This window comes from Plectropomus leopardus, chromosome 11 (assembly GCF_008729295.1).
Source record: "Plectropomus leopardus isolate mb chromosome 11, YSFRI_Pleo_2.0, whole genome shotgun sequence".
NCBI lineage: Eukaryota > Metazoa > Chordata > Actinopteri > Perciformes > Serranidae > Plectropomus > Plectropomus leopardus.
In genome coordinates, this window is record NC_056473.1 from 24,750,699 (window position 1) to 24,770,115 (window position 19,417).

Sequence of the window (19,417 nt, forward strand, 5' to 3'; positions counted from 1 at the left end):
GCAAAGTATTCTGTTTCTAATCAATACTACTTACCAACCATAATTCACAATTAGCCTAATCTGGGAATAAAAATCATTATAAAAATCAGTTTTTAAGGTTAAATAAGATAATAAAATAGGGTATTTAAAAAGCACAAAAAATAGAGCTTGTTTATTAAAAAATCGTGGTTGACTGTTTCCTGTTTTCATTTGATAGTGTTTGTAAGGAATAATTTGCATGCAATTTCTACTACTGCCATCACACGCCAACTTATAAAAACAAAAAAGTGTAAAAACGTTGAATTTAAAACATGAAATTACACTGATGTTTAAATAAGCATACAAAGTTGTTAATGTGTGACTTCAAGATTGCAGACTTTTATAGAAACATTTATTCTGAAAAAGCTGAACCGGAAATGTACCAATAAGCACCGACGAAGAAGAACACGTGTAACCGCTGAAGCCGGGTGATGGAGCTAGCAGAGCCGTGCTAGCAAAAATCACCGGACAGAATAATTAATAATGTCAATGTGAATAAGAATAAGTTGTGCCTTTTAAAAGTCGTTTCATCCTCCGTTTGCTTCAAAACGCTGACTTTGACTCGGTGATATTTCGCTGCTGTCAGTAGTCACCGGTGAGTACATCAACAAATAATGCTTGTGTTGTGGGCAAAAAGCCAATGTTAGTTTCTGTCACACATCTGTCAACTCATGTGTAACTTATTCAGTAGCTAACTACACATTTTAGGTAGATTAACTTACTTGATTATTGCTATTTTAAGCTATTTTGCAGTGAAGATAGTTTTATGTTGGATATTCGACAGACATTCGCTCCTATGCTACATATAAAAAATTAATAACAATTATTTGGATATTTAAAATGTAAAAACAAGAGGTGTATCTCATGCAGCCAGTGGAGTACTATCATCCCACACTAATTTTGAGTCCATTGGTCACATGACCTAGGAGCTATTGAGCTAAAATGCTAATATTTACATATTAAAAAAATAATAAAAATTGTAAATAGGTGTAAAATGTATAAATAAGAGGTGTATCTCATCATCTCATCTTGATGTTTGAGGGAGAAAGGAGCTGGTAGCCTATTGACAAGTGAGATTTTGTCGCACTTTTTTATGTTTTTTTCCACCATCTTTTCCAGTTAGGCTATTCTTTTTACATTTGACATCTTTTTGTAATTTTTCATTCATTTATATTAGAAGTTCAGCTCAATAGCTCCCAGGTCATGTGACCAATGGACTCAAAATTAGTGTGGGATGATAGTACTCCACTGGCTGCATGAGATACACCTCTTGTTTTTGCATTTTAAATATCCAAATAATTTTTATTAATTTTTTATATGTAGCATTGGTGCGAATGTCTGTCGAATATCCAGCATAAAACTATCTTCACTGTGGTGGGTAAATGTGCTTTTTTTATCATAACTTACATGTGTGAGAAATTATCATGTTTCATAAATTAATCACACATTTTGTTTGTAAAATATATATCGATTAATTTATCAAGTAATAATACTCCAAGTAACACTCAAAAAGGGTATGTAATTGTAAAACACTCACAGTCAGTGTTATGAGTACCTTTACTTTGATATTAAGAGTACATTTTGCAGATAATATGTATTTATATATAAGTAATATTTTCATTGTATGGCTCTAATAATAATAATGGAGTATTTTCACAGTGTTGCATTGCCATTTTTACCTGAGTAAAGGATTTAAATCTTTACCCCTTGTCGTCTGTATTTAAATGAATATTGATTAAGGGAAGTTCATCAATACAGAAGATGAAATAATTTAGTGTCTTGTGGGATGTGAGTATTTAACTGAATTATCAAAAAAAAATCATGGCAGACTTATCAATAATCGTTGTTTGCAGCCATGACCTCGGGCTACTCATGTGACCCAGTGCTCTGTCAGCAAAATTACACCTAAAAAAACCTGAACCCTGTTGTCAAATCTCATGCCTCTTTGCGTCAATGTTCACCAGCAGATCCAACCATGCCGCTCCAGTTTGTGTATAGCGACCAGGACTTTGTTGCGGATGTGCATCGGAGCAATGGAAATAAACTCGGGGCTGCTTTGATGCCAACAGAGTTTGACACGACCATCCAATCTGGCTGGACAGACAGGATGAACAGGGGGCTCTTCCGCTACCACCTGGGTGATTTACAAACACGTGTCCTGCCCGGTCCGCGTGGCTACGTGGCCCAGCTGAATATTCAAAGAGGAATAGAGAGAAGAAAACCTCAGGAGATACTGAGCATTCAGCAGGAATTCAATGCCAAGCAGTTTAATTTTAACAAAATCAACCCAGAAGAAATCATATTTGAGATGATAAAGGACGTTGAGGGAGGACATGAAAAGGGACAGCTGCATCAACCCTGCAGGATGGTTGTGCTGGTCAATGTCAGCCCTTTGGAGTTTGGACATTGTCTCTTTGTTCCAGATCCTTCACGCTGTTTCCCACAGGTCATGACCAGGTTCTCCATCCAGGTGGGTATTGAATCTGTGCTCCTGAGCTCTGATCCCAGCTTCAGAGTCGGGTTCAACAGTCTCGGAGCATTTGCGTCTGTCAATCATTTGCACCTACACGGGTATTACCTGGATCGTGAGCTCAAGATAGAATCTGTGCCAGTCAAGCCGCTGGTTCCTGAAAAGGGATTTTATCGCTTGCTGGATTTCCCTGCGGGATTTTTGTTTTACACAGAATCGGAGTCATTGGAGGAAGTTTCCAGAGCTGTCTGTCAGGTCACAGACTTTCTTGTGGACCGTAACATTGCTCACAACCTGTTCTTGACTAGAGGATGTCCGCCCTGCGATCGCTTACGGAGCGAAAAGGATCGTAGTTTGAGAAAAGGTGTTCGTATTGTGGTGTGGCCCAGAGCATCATGCTTCGGTGCCAAAGAGGAGTCTGCCTTCAATGTTGCTCTCTGTGAGCTGGCTGGACATTTACCATTTAAAAACAAGAAGGACTACGAGCTCACTACTGAGAAAGATGTCGTGGATATCATCCAGCGGTATCTTCTGCCTGATGCAGAGTTTCACACGTTGGAACAGCAGCTTAATCGTCATTTGACGGACTCATGACGTGTGGACGTTTGTGCTGAGAGTTCAAATCAACCAGGAGCTGCACATTCTTCACAAGCTCTGACATGCGGATACGTCGTGACATCTGATTTGATTTGATTTTGATTTATTTCGAACATGTAAAAAGGAAATAAAGAAAATATTGCACAAAAACAGACTGACAAAAAGCAAAGTAATAATTTACAAACAATGAAAAACATGAAGCAAAAGAAATGTCTAAATACAAAATGAATCAAAACGACTCCTTCCGCATAAGTCATTGAATTTTAATTAACTAGCATCATTTAAGAAAATGAGTGTCTTTACACCAGGTTACACTTTGGAAGCTATGATGAGTCTTCTTTCCTGCATCTGGCCTAAATATGACATCGGGTTTGCACAAAAATGCTTTCTTACACAAATAAATCAGTGGGAATAAACTGTATTTAAAAGACAAATATATTTGCTGTTTTAAAACTTGTGTCAAATAAAATGCCACAAGCACTATTTAAAGATATGTAAGCTGGTTGTGTAATTTTAAGTGAGCTGTGTTTGTGAAGTCTTTGCAACACGTCTTGATTATTAAATTATATAATAAATGACTACGTTTCAATATGGTCTTCCACCGTCAGATATTTGATTATTCATGCTGCCTCACTGGTATCTTTTGTTATTTGTTAAATTTGTGCTTTTCCTGAAAAGACAAGTCAGAAAAGTGGTGCATTCCATTTAGAAAACATGACGTTTACTACGTTCATGGCATAAGTCCATTTGAACGCTCCCCCCTCTTGTAGTATTTCTGACCTCATAAGTAGAAATTATTGAGAGCTCCAAGTTCATGACTGTGTGTAAATGACTTCTCATGTCATAAACACCACTTCACTAGTTTTGTGTGAACCCAGCATGTGTTGTGAAAAAAGTCTGTGATGTAACGTTATTGTTAAAATTACCAAAAAAAATATGGAGGCACACATTTATTCACATTTAAGGTCAACACCCAGAACAGCATGAGGTCAGGATGAGAGGATTTTGATTTTTGTAAAATTTATTGGAAACTCAATGTGTTGCTTTCAGGTTGTTCCCTTTGTAGCAATGCGAAACAGCCGCAAGAGAGTGATCATGCAACAGAGGAGTTGTGTAAACTGAAAATCACTGATGATGCTACGATGAACTGTGTGTGTGTGCGTGTGTGTGTGTGTGTGTGTGTGTGTGTGTGTGTGTGTGTGTTTGTTTGTTTTGTGCGAGACAGGTATTTGCTCTAGTGTCCAAGATTGCTCCCTATTTGTGCACTCTTTTTACTTCCGCTTTTTAAATTTTTGTCAGAATTCCCAGTCCATGCTATCTGCATTACTTTTTTCTAACAATGAGTCATACGACATAACAGCTTGTCAGTCGAGCACAGTCTGTTCTCCTCCACCCAGGTTTAATCAGCTGCAATAACTGAAGACACCTGTGTGGGTTGGTGCTCTCTGGTTGTGTTTTACAGTTGAAAAACATTGTGACATTTCACAGAAGGAAAAGCACAGGTGTCAATAATACAATTAATAATGTCTGTTTTCCATTTAGCTGCTTCCGTCTCAGGGTCCAGGTATTGTGCATGCTGACTCACCGTCGCACTGTTATGACTAGTAACACCTGTGCTTTTCCTGCTATGACAAGTGAAAATGATTTCTGGGAGACTGTTTAGACTGAGTACATTGTCTTAATCACTGTTTACACATGATGGCAATCTACTGGTGCTTCCTGTTGGGATGCTTGAGGGTAGGTACCACTTTTCTTTGCCATTTGGCTGTTTTTGTTGTTTCAGTGGTTTCAGCTGGCAGTTGAATTCACAGAAAATTGAACATACAGGAGGAGACATGGCCCAAAGATTGGAGAAGTGGACCTGTGACCGAAAGGTTGTGGATTTGATCCCTGAATCTACAGAATAACTCAAGTGTGGAAAGTACACTTGCCCCTTTCTCATTACCGCCAGTTAGTTGGCTGCTGGAAAGACCCTTAACCCCGGCTGTTGTAAAGCTGCTCAGAGGCCCTCAGGTCAGCTGGGCAGCTTTCAGGCGTGACACTGTGCTGAAGCTCACAATGGAACTTCCCTGAATAAATAAATGGTTAAAAAAGAAGAAAGCCTTAGTCAGACACAGTCTAAAAAATGCTACAGTTAAAAAACATGTAATGTAGGGATGTCCAAATTTGAAAGGAATCGGGCCCCATCAATGGATTTTTGAATTGATCAGGATTGGTTATTTTGAGCACGCATCCCGTCTGATCCTTTGTTTACATCCGCCGTCACACAGGTGTCATTACACAGGCTGTAATGCTGCTACTCTGATAAGTAGAAACTGATTTTTTTTCATGTTCAACTTAAGCTTCTACACCACTTTGAGTGGAATTTAAATTTTTGTTGATCATTTTTAGTGAACTAGTTTTACTATAATGCTGTAAGAAGCAGTGACTGGGAATGAGAAGGCTCACTGTAAGACTACTTTGAAGTGGAACTGTGATTATATCACTCATTAATAATGTTGTGTACTTTTACTACAATGCAACACTTAGTGGAATTGAGAAAAATGTGTGTAGACACATTTTACTTTATCGTTTTGTTATAAGAGCCATATAAAAATATTTTTAGTTTAGTTTTTGTTTCTGTTTTGTCAAAATAAAATATATATTTTTAAAACGTTAAGACACTGTTTGGATGTGGACATTTTTCCTTGTATTGCATTTCAGATTCGGATTTTAATAACTTAAACAATTTAAAGTGTGCATTTTGCAACTGTATTCAGGAAAATTATTGGATTGGGAACAGGATATCCTAAATGTAATGTTTAGATGTTTAACAAAAATTGACTCCCTGTGTCTTTCTCTTATTCTAAAGGAAATACAAGATATAAAAGCCGCTTCAACATGCCCGACAGCGGTGCTCAGATCAAGGTGGATCAATGCCACACATCATCCCCTCAGAGCGCATCATCTGCCACAATTACATCACCAAGGTAGCAGTGCTTAGCCGAGCAGTAAGATCAAGATACCTGCTCACTCATTTTAATGAGGTTCCTCATTTGTGAGCACACAACCAGTGCAATGATCTAATGTTTAGCTGCTGACATGATCATTTTTTCCCGGTGAGAGTATTCAGCAAGGCATTTTCTTTTGCAGTTATTATGTACTGCCTGGAAGAGCAACATTGTGCAATTAGAGTGGTATTTTTGATATTTGGCAGAGCACAAAAATGCAGTCTCTTCAGTTTATGATAAGTGTTCTGTGTAGTACTTTTGTAAATCACGTAGCACAAAAGTTTTGCAGCAGTAAAAGCTTAAACTGATGTTGGGATTAGACACAAGATTGTTGCAAAATATATGATTACATCTCGGTCATGTCTTTTATGATTATTTTGTTTTGCGCAACTTTGGCACGTTGGTCATGTATTTTATTTTATTTTTTTTTTTTTACTAAAAATCACTCTTACTCTGTTGTTACTTTAATCCCTGGGTCTTTAAAAGGGGAATGTGACCCCTAGGGCTTCCTTAGAGTTACTGAAATTTCACATTAACATGAATCCAACATATTTTGCCTCTTAAAACAACTTTTTTTGGTGAAAGTTTTCCTCCCTCACCTACCTAAAAGGCAAACACAGGTCAAGACTGCAGCCTGGAGCTGACACAGCCCTCTGCCTGAAACCTTCATCTACCCTCAGATGAACAAGCTTTGGGCCGCTGACCAGGGTCAGACATCTAACTAAAGTGGCCTTCCACAGATGTAACATTAAAATATGTTGTATAAATACATAAAACTGTCAGTAATTGTTATTTTAATAGCTTAGTATTGTATGTACTAAGTTATGTACTAGTACTAAGTTATGTACACACAGCTGTGCAGATCAGTATTGGCAAATGTTTTAATACATTTGTTCATTTGATTTATTTTGGTGGCACAGCGGTAAATAAGACAATTACATGAGTTACAAATCAGGATTGTCTATTTAATTCTTGATTCATAACAGTTTTGTTGACCTTACAGTAATAAAGAATAAGCAGTACAATAAACATAGGTTTTTTCTGTTGTTGACAGATATTTTGAGGGAAGCAAGCACATGACATTCAGGAGCTGCTGACCATCCTCACGCCTGGTTGTATTTGACCTTCTGTATGTCACATGCACGTTCAGGACCGGACAGGTAGGTCTAGACCATATTTACTATTTATGTTTGGCAGTCCGTGTTTAAACATACACCCTTTTTCCACTGTAATGTTACGTAAGCTAGTGTAAACTGAAGTGACGAAGACATCGATGCAGTTTTGGGCATTGAGGCAGGATTTCTGAGAAGACTTATAGCAGCCAGAATGTGAACAAAGGGATTATTTACAGTGGTTTTGTGTAGTTTTATTATGCTCAGCATCTCAATTTGCTGAAACACATAGTCATGGCCAAAATATTGCATTGATTCGAAGTTACAACACGTTGGGCCCTCAGCAACATTTAAGTCGTAATCAAGCAGTAACCTCTGGCTGAAAAATGGAGAAAACACGGTAGTGCCAAAAACTGCAGTTCCTGTGATGGCCACTTGAGGTTGGTTCCAAAACAGAGTCAATCCCAATAGATCCCCCATGTTAAAATGCCCAAATTTACAGCAGAAATAAATTTGTTCACAAACTGGTAAAACAAACAAACAAACAAAAAAGACGTTTAGCCTTTGTAGTTAATTACAAAATTACACATATTTAAGGGTGGCTCCTTGAGTGGCAGTTCTGTCTGCGAGGCATCGCTGCAGTCTGTGAGTCAGATCCTCACTCCTCCAACACTACATCCTCTCGTCCAGATATTGTCACTTATGGAGGCCTCAAAACGACAGTCCACAAACCAATGAATGAAATCACGGTCCTCCTCCATTATCATACAGTGTACGGTCATAGTGTGAATGCTCAGAGTATTTAAGGGATGCACTACAAGATTGGACATAGATACTGTTAAATTCCAAACAAACTCTGCAGCAGGGGTCTTAAGAGTTTTTCAGACCACGGACCCCTTAGCCGAAAGTGAGATGGAGCAGGGACCCCCTACTACATATATTGTATAAAATTAAGTTGCATATTTAACTGGGCCTACAATAACATGTATAGTGGCCTGAAGTGCCATATATAAAATCATCTTTTTAAGCTATTAAAATAATAATTTTTGACATTCATTTTTAAATATATTGTATATTTTATGTTAAACATACATGTGGAAGGTACAGTGGATCCTTTAGCTTAACTGTATCTGTGGATGGCTACCTTAGTGAGATGTCCCACCCTGGTCAGCGGTGCACAGCTTGTATGTCCTCAGGTGGATGACGGTTGACAGGCTTAGGGTCATATCAGCCTCAGGCTGCAGTCCTGTTGGATTTGTGTTAATGTGTATTTTCATTTTTTTAAAACAAAACAGAAAAAACAATCAAACAATAATTTGGCGACCTCCTAGAGGTTTCGGACCACTCGTAAAAGACCAAGAATGTACATGATGCTATCTAACTTACTCCATACAACTAAAGAATGGGTTTTACAAAGTACATAGGATATTAAAATTAGTGTAGTTTTTTTTCTATTAATGTTCTTTAAAATGTGTTTTAACTGTCTGACTAATATTATGAATAGTTTCATGTCAGTACTATGGGATTTATATGATGGAATCAAATAAAAATTTAAATGAGAAAGAAAATAGCGACTGTATTTTACATATTTAATTACAATATAATTTTTTTTGTGTGATAAAATGTAAATAAATAAATAAAAAGGCATATGGATACAAACATGAAAAATGGAGTAAAGGATCAAATATAACAATATCATATTATTTTTTAAATATTACACAAATGTCATGTTTCCTGAATTCTTTGAGCACTTAAACCGAAAAGGCCTAAATGTTAGTAAAATCTGTAATTTAACAATTTGCCTGCACAACATTTCAGAAACAACTAGACTTTAGGAAATATATAAGTGGACTCTTCTTGTCTCATCTTTGAGCCCTGTGTGTGTGTGTGTGTGTGTGTGTGTGTGTCTGTGTGTGTCTGTGTGTGATGGTTGACTGAGTCAAACCTGTCGTGCATCTTTCTAACGGGGCCCAGCATGGATACGCATTATTTACAGTTAATGCTTCACAGCATCAGCCCTGTACAGAGGAGAGGAGAACGCCCTGACCCTCTGACTGTCAGTATAAGAAAGCACATTTTAAGTGCCCGAAGCATGTTTCTATATGTTTACTCCAGACACAAGCTCCATGTGAACTAAATATTTCTTGAACATGCATGTTTGTATTAAGGTAGGGAGGGCAAATTTAACAAACATAGTCTGTTGACAGGATTTCCCAATAAACATCACCTTCACAAGTGCAAGAGGGGGGAGTGACTGTGGGAGTGCCTGCATATTGAAGCAAACACCCGTCTTCACTTGGGCGTAGGATGCTTAGGGCTATTAAAGTGTCTGTTACTTTTTCAGACTCACTTGAAAAATTAGGCTGTTTAGTCACTCTTATAACTTAAAAAACTTTTTTTTAACAAAAGATCAAAACTAACCAAAAACTATGGGCTGTATCCAAAGCTTCAGGCAATTTTGTGACCGTTCAAAGAATACTAATGTGCGAATCAGTCTTCCAGCTGTTTGCATTGTGTGGCAAACAGCCATGATCATCTTGTTTGGAGTTTTCATTCGTTACAATGAAGAATCGGATCCACACTGGATAGAGTACAGGAAAGCAAAAAATATATCAAGTGACATTGAGAATGACTTCTATTTCAGATATCCAAGTAAGTGACTTAATTTTGATTTTTTTATTTCTTCTTTCACTAATGTACTCTTTTCCCAATGTCTAATCAGTCATTTTATTGTATCTCCCTTTATAGTGTAAGCTAAATATCTTTATGGATCCTCATTTCTGCACATTTAGCTTTTTGTTTGATGATTTTATTAATATTTTTCTGTAGTTTTCAGATTATGTTGACCTATTTGATTATTTCTATATTGCTGACAGGGCTCACAGGTGCATGTTTCCACTGGAGGTTTAATTCCCCTGAGGTTTATCTTTCCAGTTTGATAGCTAAAACGTCAACACTTACTTCTTTGTACGGATAAAAACACATTTTATTTTGGTCATATGGTCCGTAAGTATTGCATGGGTGTGGTTGTATTCTATACTACCCCAAAAACCCACAGTGTCAGTTTCAGGGTATCATTGGCCCATCTAAGATGTGGTGTTGGATGTCAGATGATAAATGTACATCCTGGCACAGTTTGTTGTCAGGAGACTTATGAGGGCTCATCTTAAAGTCACGGGACCATCTTTTCCGCACGTGAGGTAATGCCAGTGTTAACATGAGGACAGTCCAAAATGCCTGTAGCATTTGTGCTTTGTTTGGCTGTTAAAACAAACATCCAATCAGATGTGTTGTAGAATTTGGGCTGTTTTCTATGCAGACGATAATGTTTCACAGTGCCGTGGGAAGCTATTGTGCCCTGAGGTGTGTCTGGCAACCACTGTGTTCTGCTGTAAATGATACCAGCTGGTTATGGCAGATATGAACTGTCTCACAAAGAGCAGCCACCTGTTCCTGTAATGGTTCAAACATTTTCATTTCAAATAACAGATGAAACTGTTTGTTGCCGCTCTGTTTTGTGTGTGTGTCTGTTTAATATGGCTGTTGTTATATTGGAGCTTGCCGGTTCATTCTTGGCCTTGGAAACTTGACAAAAAAAATTCTCAGCACAACCTCAGTTACTTTTTTTGTTGTTTGTTTGTTTCAGAGGCTTTCAAACATACCTCATACCATTGGTGTTGGTCCCTTGGTCTTTTTTCTTTTCCTTGCTATATTTTGTAGCTCGTTTATTTGCATTATTTAAGGTGTCTTTCATATTGGAAAACATTTTTCAGAGACCAGAGAAATATAGCTGCGAGTAAAGGATAGTTTTGGGTGATAGGCCTCCTGATCTTCTATAGAGGACACCTCTCAATAAGACAGAAGAATGAGAGGATGATTGAAATATTGCCCACATTGATGCCTTATTTTGCAGAATCCTTGTTTTTTTTTCTTTATTATCTCAAACAGGTAGAAAGGATCACGCATTTGGTTGTGTCTTTCTGTCTTTCCACAGCTAATCTTGCAAACTACAGGACCAATCAGCCTAATACTTTGCTGTATGCTCTAGGTTTTCTCATGAGGTGATTCATAATTGTTGAAAAACCTGTTTTATTGACTGTTTTATATGGTCAGTATACCGCCTCCTCTTCACCGGCCAGTACCAGACAAGTTCTTCTTTTTTTGCTCCAGGTTTCCAGGATGTCCATGTGATGATCTTTGTTGGATTTGGCTTCCTTATGACATTTCTAAAGCGCTACAGCTTTGGCGCAGTGGGTTTCAACTTCCTCATCGCGTCCTTCGGCCTTCAGTGGGCGCTCTTAATGCAAGGCTGGTTCCACTCCCTGGACTACTCTGATGGAAAGATCAAAATTGGAGTCGAAAAGTAAGTGGTGTTTTATTCTCAGTGAGCCACAAGCATCCCTTTTTTCTTATTCTATATATCTTCAATGAATGTATACAAGTTCACAACAGAAACGCAAGTGGCGTTATTCAGCTGTAGCTGTTTGAATGCTGAAAACGTGTCTGATAGATTCCACCTGCATGGTTTCCACGGAAACAAAATACTGAGGTGGACACACAGGTGCAGGGTGAGACGCAGGTCACGTGCAACAAAAACATGAAAGTAGCAGAGGACTTTTACCTTGACAGCCACACACTCTACATTGATGCAGAAATAGGACAAATTAGCGCACAAAAATACACGAAAAGGCAGAAAATTAAGGCCACATTTACACTTTTTCCTCTCTGTTTAAGAAATAATTCCATCAGCACGGCTTCATTTTTCAAAATATTTCCATCCACACTTTTGCAAGAATGCAAAAATAACCCAAAACACTTGCTGCAGTAGCCATCTTCAGCAGTCTCCCTTTGTCACAAAGGTGATAAAATGTACAGGCTAACCTTACCTTTTTCAAAACATCCACTGGAGATTTCATCACCAATGATTTCCATTTAACAAAAGGACAAAGGAGTTCACTCAAACATACAAGTGAACATACAAAGTGACAACTGTCCCACTCTGGACAGTGTCCCACCATCCGCTGGTTCAACCAGGTCTGATCCAAAACAGCCATGTCTGGCTGACTTTAAACCGCAGATGCTGAGATGGAGCAAAAACATGGGACACCTTTGTTCGTCCCAGAATTGGTACAGCTAAGTTCAAGTGTAAAGAGGTCCCGATACCAAGCAGCGTTGATCCAACATTTTCAAACCGCTAGTCCGCTATTATTGTTATCTCTAGTGCATGGTCATTACACAAAGTAACAATGGGCATGTGCTACCATGTCATCATTTCCCAAACGCCCAGTTTTGCATATGCAGATAAACAATAACTGGAGTTTTGAAAAAAATCTGTACCTTTAAAAGGCGTTTAAATAAAAACTCTGACCTACAACTCTTTTTGTGTGTGGACCAGAGGCCAAAATGTAAAGGAAAAACAATTTTAAAAAACATCATATCTGTACACAGGGTCCAAGTGCTTGATGCTCAGAATTTTATGGCGTTTCATATGTAATGTCGCCAACGTTGAAGCAGAACCTAGCCCATAGGTGGACAAACCAGTCTGACTGAAGATGTTTCCAGATACTATATCTAGTGTTTGTGGAGCCAGAAGTTAAACAGAAACTCCGACTAATGAGAAGATGATACTGTTGAAGTGCTGCCAAGTCACTGTGTGTCGACAGATATGATTGGTGTATTTTTGCAAGAGAAAGAAAGAGAAAACATAGGGTATCTACATATGTTTATGACTGCTTCAGAGCTCAAAACAATGTCATGGTTGTTGAATCGGTGCATCCTTAGCCAGTATAAATACTGTTTAACATATGCCCAGTACAAGTGATTGCCTTTTTTGTCAACTACATTTTGACATTTTTCCAACTCCTCAGCCTGATCAATGCTGACTTCTGTGTGGCGGGCTGCTTAATAGCCTACGGGGCGGTGCTCGGTAAAGTCAGTGCAGTCCAGCTGATGGTTATGACTCTGTTTGGCATCACATTGTTCGCTGTGGAGGAATATATCATCCTGAATCTCATTCACGTAAGTTCAAACCATTATTTCTATTTGTTTTGATACGATTTATGCCCCTAAAACCTGATCATATTGGTCTTCTGTGTGGGACAGAAGAAATGACAAATAAACTAGGATTCTGTATTCATGTTTATCCGGTCACCATGCACAGTGCCTCTTCAAGATGAATTAAATTATGCGTACCAGTAAATGTAGCCTTATGTACTCTAATGTCCGTTTTGTGGAAATGGTTGACCCAATGTTCAGTATGTTCTAAAATAACGTTTAGAAAAAATCTTTGTGATATTTTTCTTTCCTGATTGTTGACCTTGAAGAAGGCCTAAGGGCTGAAATGTCATCTGACTACAACCCTTGGCATTTGTTACCTTTCTATATTATATGCTTCTAACATCCTAATTACTTCAGTTTTAAAACCTTTTATTTTTGTAGATCTCAAGACTTAAGTTGCTCTCCTAATATGAAACTGAGCATACAACCAAATGCTATGACATACATGGGTACATTGTTTTGTAATTTATGCCGCCTTGCAGCTGCTAACGCTCACATTTTCTTCCCTGAAGGCCAGAGATGCTGGAGGCTCCATGGTGATCCACACATTTGGAGGTTATTACGGTCTCTCCATCTCGTGGATGCTCTATCGGCCGAACCTGGACCAGAGCAGTAACCTGCAGGGCTCCGTCTACCACTCAGATGTCTTTGCCATGATTGGTGATTTAATTACATGCCGGTTTTTATATACTTTAATAATACTTACAGTTATTCTTGAGGTACAATAATGTCCACACTGCTGTCTGCGTAGGTACCCTCTTCCTGTGGATGTTCTGGCCAAGCTTCAACTCGGCCATCACAGACCACGGGGACGGGCAGCACAGAGCAGCCATAAACACCTACCTGGCTTTGGCCTCAACTGTCCTCACTACTGTGGCGGTCTCGAGCCTCTTCCAGAAACATGGAAAATTAGACATGGTAACAACCAGCACTTTTTTTGTTTGTTTTTTATGTCAGTCACGAACACTCATAAGCTGTTGTGTATGATGGACATGATAATTGGTGTATAGCTATATTTTTCAAGCTATCACTACTTAAAGTATGCTGAAATCAATCGCTCTGTTGTTTGTCGAACATGACCTGCATGACCTGTGCCCCACCTGAACAAACTCAAACTTGCTTAATCTGATGCATGATACTGTGAACACAACACTGAAACACACCAACAAAGTAGTAATACTTTGTTACAGTACTTGAGTATTTTTTGTGAGTATCTGTTGTTTGTCGTTTTTGTATTTGTCAACTTTCATTTTCACTACACTAAATAAAATGTATACTTTTAATCCAACACATTTCTCTGAAGCATCTATGTTACTTACTACAACGTAGAAATGGTAAGGGGAAAAAAACTGAATTTTTCTCTTGAAATCCTTAAAGTTGAAAAAAAAAAAAGACTTCTTGAACTGTAATGTGGGCTCCATTTTTAAGGTGGTATGCGTTGCGAAGAAATTAATTTCATAATTGCCAATATTCTGCTTTTTTATTACCAGCATTTACTTGTAGTTTTACTTTCAATACTTAAGTACATTTAATATGATAAAAAATGCTTTTGATACTTTAGTCCAGTAAATATCAGATACTTTAAGACCTTTACTCAATTAATATTCTAATAGGTGACTTTAACTTCTAGTAAAGCAATTTTCTGATGAGATATTTGTACTTTTACTCAAGTGTGGCATTCAGGTACTTCATCCACCACTGTACACACTTTCCTCTGTGACTAATAGATATTTTTCTGCACATTTTTTAGGTTCACATCCAGAACTCCACTCTCGCTGGCGGTGTTGCAGTGGGAACTGCAGCAGAGTTCATGCTGATGCCCTACGGGTCTCTGATTGTGGGTTTCTGCTGTGGCATCATCTCCACACTGGGATATATCTACCTCACGGTAAGGTATTTATCTGGTTTATACGCCAGAGTGTTATTGAAAGTGTTGATTTAACAATCCTGGCATTTGGCTACAGGAATTAAATATAGTTTCCCATTTCTATATCCCAATTGTTCTAACTATTTTTTCTTTATTTAGAATTAACTACATAGAGCATCGTCAGCACAAAAAATGTGCCACTCATAACTTTTACTACTTTTACTTCTCTGAAGTCAACCGTCAGAATAACGCTAAGTCACACAGAGCTGTTAAAGTAAGTAAACTCAGCTAAACCTAACTGATGGGTCTCTGCCAGCCTTTCATGGAGAAGTACCTGAAGATCCAGGACACATGTGGAATCCATAACCTGCACGCCATGCCAGGAGTCATAGGTGGCATTGTGGGGGCCATTACTGCCGCAGCTGCATCCGAAACTGTTTATGGCCCTGAAGGGTGAGTGGTTCCTATGACCCTATCTAGAACCCCATCTAGAGCCCTATCTAGAGCGGACTCGAAGAGGACTTGCTCCTTATGCAGCTATAAGCAGCTCTTTTTATGGAAAGGAAAATGAAACAATTCTTAGTTTCAGGTAATTGTACACTAAAGAAATGTATTAATGTTATGTACACACTGGGCCTTTGAATATTGAGAATATTATATCAGTAAAGGAATATTTGAATTTTTATGGCCAAATATGGTATTAAAAAGAAGAGAGGGCGTCTCTGGGAATTTAGCTGGTTTCGAGTGGCAAGGCGTAGTAGGAAAGTGATGTTCCCATTAAAGAACACGGATACAGATGTCCTGTTTAGGGTTGATTTATTAGGCTGTGGTCTATAATAGCAATACAAATAACAATCAGTATAGCAAACACCATACATAATACGCAACATAATACGTTAACTAACATAACAAAGGACTGTATTACAGATAACATTAGCTTATATCCAGAGCTAAACAAATACACATTAACACAATGTTAGCATTCAACTGCTACAGTATAATGTCATTAGACTCATCTTCTGGCATTTACACACAACAATAAACCAGCAGGGTACAAGTGAATGACGGTAAAGGCAAAGGAAAAATACCATCTATCCACCGTTGTATTAGGAAAGAAACTAAACTTCAGGGCACCGTGTGGGACATATAAAAACTTACAGAGAAACAAACTAGTAGTGAATGAAACTTAATTCATTAAACAAGTCAACAACACATTAACAATGTGGGCTTTCTAACAGGTATTTTATTGTGAAGAACAGCATGTTGAGCCCCACTCTTATTTGTATTAAAGGCTTGTTAACACCTTTGACTTTGAGGGAGATTTCAAAAACATGGTCCCGACACGACAGGGTGGTCACCAGGCTGCAGGCCTCTGCGTGGCTATCTGCTTCGGTGTGGGCGGAGGCATCATTGTCGGTAAGGAATAACTACAACCACCCCTCTGTCTGACTATATAATCAAAAATATACAGTATGTACATAACTGACAGCACGATGTTTGAATAAAATGGGTGTTGTTTGCACACAGCAGATGTCAAACTTTGTGCATTTCGATAATGATTTGATTTGTCCTCTTCTCAGGTTGTATCCTAAGATTACCGATCTGGGGAGATCCTGCAGATGACAATTGTTTTGATGACGAGCCCTACTGGGAGGTGAGAAACTATTTTTTACTACCACAAAGAGGATTTTATAGTTTGAAACAAAGTCAATGTCAATATCAAATCACAATTCACTCAGCAGTTTATCCAACAGAAATTGTAGAGATGCCCTTATTAAATGCTTTTATATGTTTTTATAATGTTTGATAAATGCAGTTCAGTTACAATGCAATTTACTTAATGAGTCTGGAGACACATTAGCAGCACCAGTCAGCTGCTCTGATTTAAACCTGCAAATTAGAGGATTTTCAGCAGATCTGATCCAGTTGTGTAGTCATTGTGTATACATTGAAAATACTGTTCCTTCAAGTCCACAGCAGTGCAAAAAGAGAAGATAAAATTCCCCTTAATAAAACAATATGACTCAAAACATACATAGAGAATAAAACTGTTTGCAGCAAAGTGCATTTAAAGAAAATGTGAATGTTTCAGATTAGCAGGATCAAGTCCAGCTGCGATACATTACCGGAGATACTGAAAGGAAAAATCACACTTTAAATGTATCCATTCAAACTAAATAAGATTATAACAATATTTCCACAACACATCTTTGATTGCATCAAACATTTCACTGTTTTGTGTTCCTTACTCTGAGGCTGCCACCTCTATTTACAGGGAAACAGTTCAAAACTTTCCATTTTATGACACTGATGAGTGCATATAGCATCAAACATTTAGTAGCTGATGATGTGGTTGTTATTCTCCCCCTGAATCATTGCATTGCCTTGATTGTTCACAGCTTCCTGAAGAAGAAGAGGTCATTCCCCCAATCCTTCACTACAACAACCACATGCATAACAAAGATATGTAAGTGTCCTTTTAGTTTGTCCGACAACAGTGTTCTAGTCATGCAGTTATGATATTCTCACACCAAACAAACCATGCAGGTAGCGTCACGTGTTGCATTCAGTGTCCTCTTGGTGGCAGCAGATCCAAATGTGTGCAGGCTACATGTGACTCATTGTAATTCCTGCCCTTTGTTGGGGATGTCTGTTCATAGTGTTGAATACAGTGTGTGTATGTATAACGTATATATAGCGTGGCATCACGGGCAGTGTCACTAGGTTATAAAATGCCAGTGTGGACCCTGTGCTCTGCACCTCTGAGTGTAGCTCACCTGTGCAGTTTGTTGATATGGGATTTTTCACAGCACAGCTTCGCATGTGCAGCTCTTCAAAGTGACCTTGACCTTCATGTTTACAGTGGAGATGAAAATGATACTATTAAAAACACTGAGTCATCAGTGTAATTTACCCAGTGGAGTGATATAGAACAGTGGTTCCCAACTGGTCCAGCTACGGGGTCCAGGTTTAGTCATTAGTTCAGTGTCCACAACTAAGATAAATTACCACATGTTTAATTTTGTTTCACAAAATGTAAACAACACGTGTGCTTTGAATGTAATAAAATAAAATGTAAGGCAAGAATAAAGTGCAATTACTTAAAACTTGGTATATAAGTAGAACTGAAACCAAAAAAAATGCATGTTATTGCTTTAAGACCAGTGATGCTGCAAAGGCTCAGCATGTAACAGAACAAAGAATACCAAGAACAGGGCAATAGAGTAGTTTTTGTACTGGAAAAAAGACAGATTGGCATTATAAATGAGGCCCGGAACAAAATTTATAGGTTTACACTTCAAAATAGAGTGTGGGTTTTACAAACTTTACACATTCATGAGTCACTTACGGTCCATTCAGAATGAACCCGCAACCTACTTTTGGACTTTGACCCACCAGTTGGGAACAACTGATAAAGAGTATACAGGAGCATCTCCAGGCCTTAAAATAAAATACATTGATCAAAACCTTGACACACCACACTGTGAGCTGCAACTTTCCAATGAAGTTTTATTGTTTCACACGTCATGTGATGGTCTTTTTTTTCCAGAGCGGAGTCAAATTTCACCGTGGAGCAGGCCTGACTCTAGGCCTCAGACCTGATGGATCTCTGTCTATCAAATATGGCCCTTTTATTCTTCCACTGGACTGTAATATTTATTTGATACAATTATATCCCTCCAATCAAAACCAGTTAATTTTTTTTGTACAGTGTATATATATATTTCTGTTAACAGTATGTTTTGTCTGGAATCGAATCATAAATCTTTAGTGTTTGTTTGTTTATTTGTTTGAATTTAAAAAGTCTGCCAGTGGAGTACGATCTTTTCTGTTTTGCAAGATATATATTTTCAGTTTAAATCAAGTAATGCACAATCAAACATAGACATAGGTTTTGTTTCAACGGGGGGGGGGGGGGGCGTCCACCACTGAATCTCCTGCATTCTGGTGAATATTTCTGTGCTAATGTGCGCCTTTTCTTTTTTATGCATTCATTTACACTGTAAATGTCTTTGATTTTATCAAAGTTAACTGCAACTCTTTATCAAGGGGACCCTGTGTCCCCTCAAAATCAACACCTATGAATATTGTAATTAAATATTCTGTTAAATGGGTAGCATTGTTTTGGTACCAGCAGAGAAATTTTTTTCAACAATGACAACAGGTAAATTCACGTAAAACTGCAGAACTAGTCTTTGTTTTGCGTAAAACAAGATGTAAAATCTCAGTGCTCAACTTAAACATGACCATGAGAATATCACAATGGCTCCTTCAAGTGGTCGTGGGAGAAATTTTTAAAACTATA

The 19,417-nt window shown here is 38.1% G+C and overlaps 2 protein-coding genes across 3 annotated transcripts; both read left to right on the plus strand.

Annotated features, from left to right (window-relative positions):
• The first annotated feature begins 427 nt into the window (after window positions 1–427).
• On the plus strand, window positions 428–3,230 carry gdpgp1 (GDP-D-glucose phosphorylase 1). 2 transcript variants are annotated; one of them, XM_042496605.1, is made up of 2 exons: window positions 428–613; window positions 1,983–3,230. In XM_042496605.1, exon 2 carries the CDS (start codon window positions 1,994–1,996, stop codon window positions 3,080–3,082), a length of 1,089 nt encoding a protein of 362 aa, XP_042352539.1. In that variant the 5' UTR covers window positions 428–613; window positions 1,983–1,993; the 3' UTR covers window positions 3,083–3,230. The 2 variants fall into 2 exon arrangements, with proteins under 2 accessions (XP_042352539.1, XP_042352540.1); XM_042496606.1 differs by having other exon boundaries at window positions 1,986–3,230.
• A 6,272-nt stretch (window positions 3,231–9,502) lies between these two features.
• On the plus strand, window positions 9,503–19,014 carry rhcgb (Rh family, C glycoprotein b). Its single transcript, XM_042496504.1, has 11 exons — window positions 9,503–9,839; window positions 11,358–11,550; window positions 13,055–13,205; window positions 13,757–13,904; window positions 13,996–14,162; window positions 14,995–15,132; window positions 15,428–15,564; window positions 16,403–16,527; window positions 16,692–16,765; window positions 17,511–17,578; window positions 18,662–19,014. Exons 1-11 carry the CDS (start codon window positions 9,617–9,619, stop codon window positions 18,693–18,695), a joined length of 1,458 nt encoding a protein of 485 aa, XP_042352438.1. The 5' UTR covers window positions 9,503–9,616; the 3' UTR covers window positions 18,696–19,014.
• The last annotated feature ends 403 nt before the right edge of the window (window positions 19,015–19,417 follow it).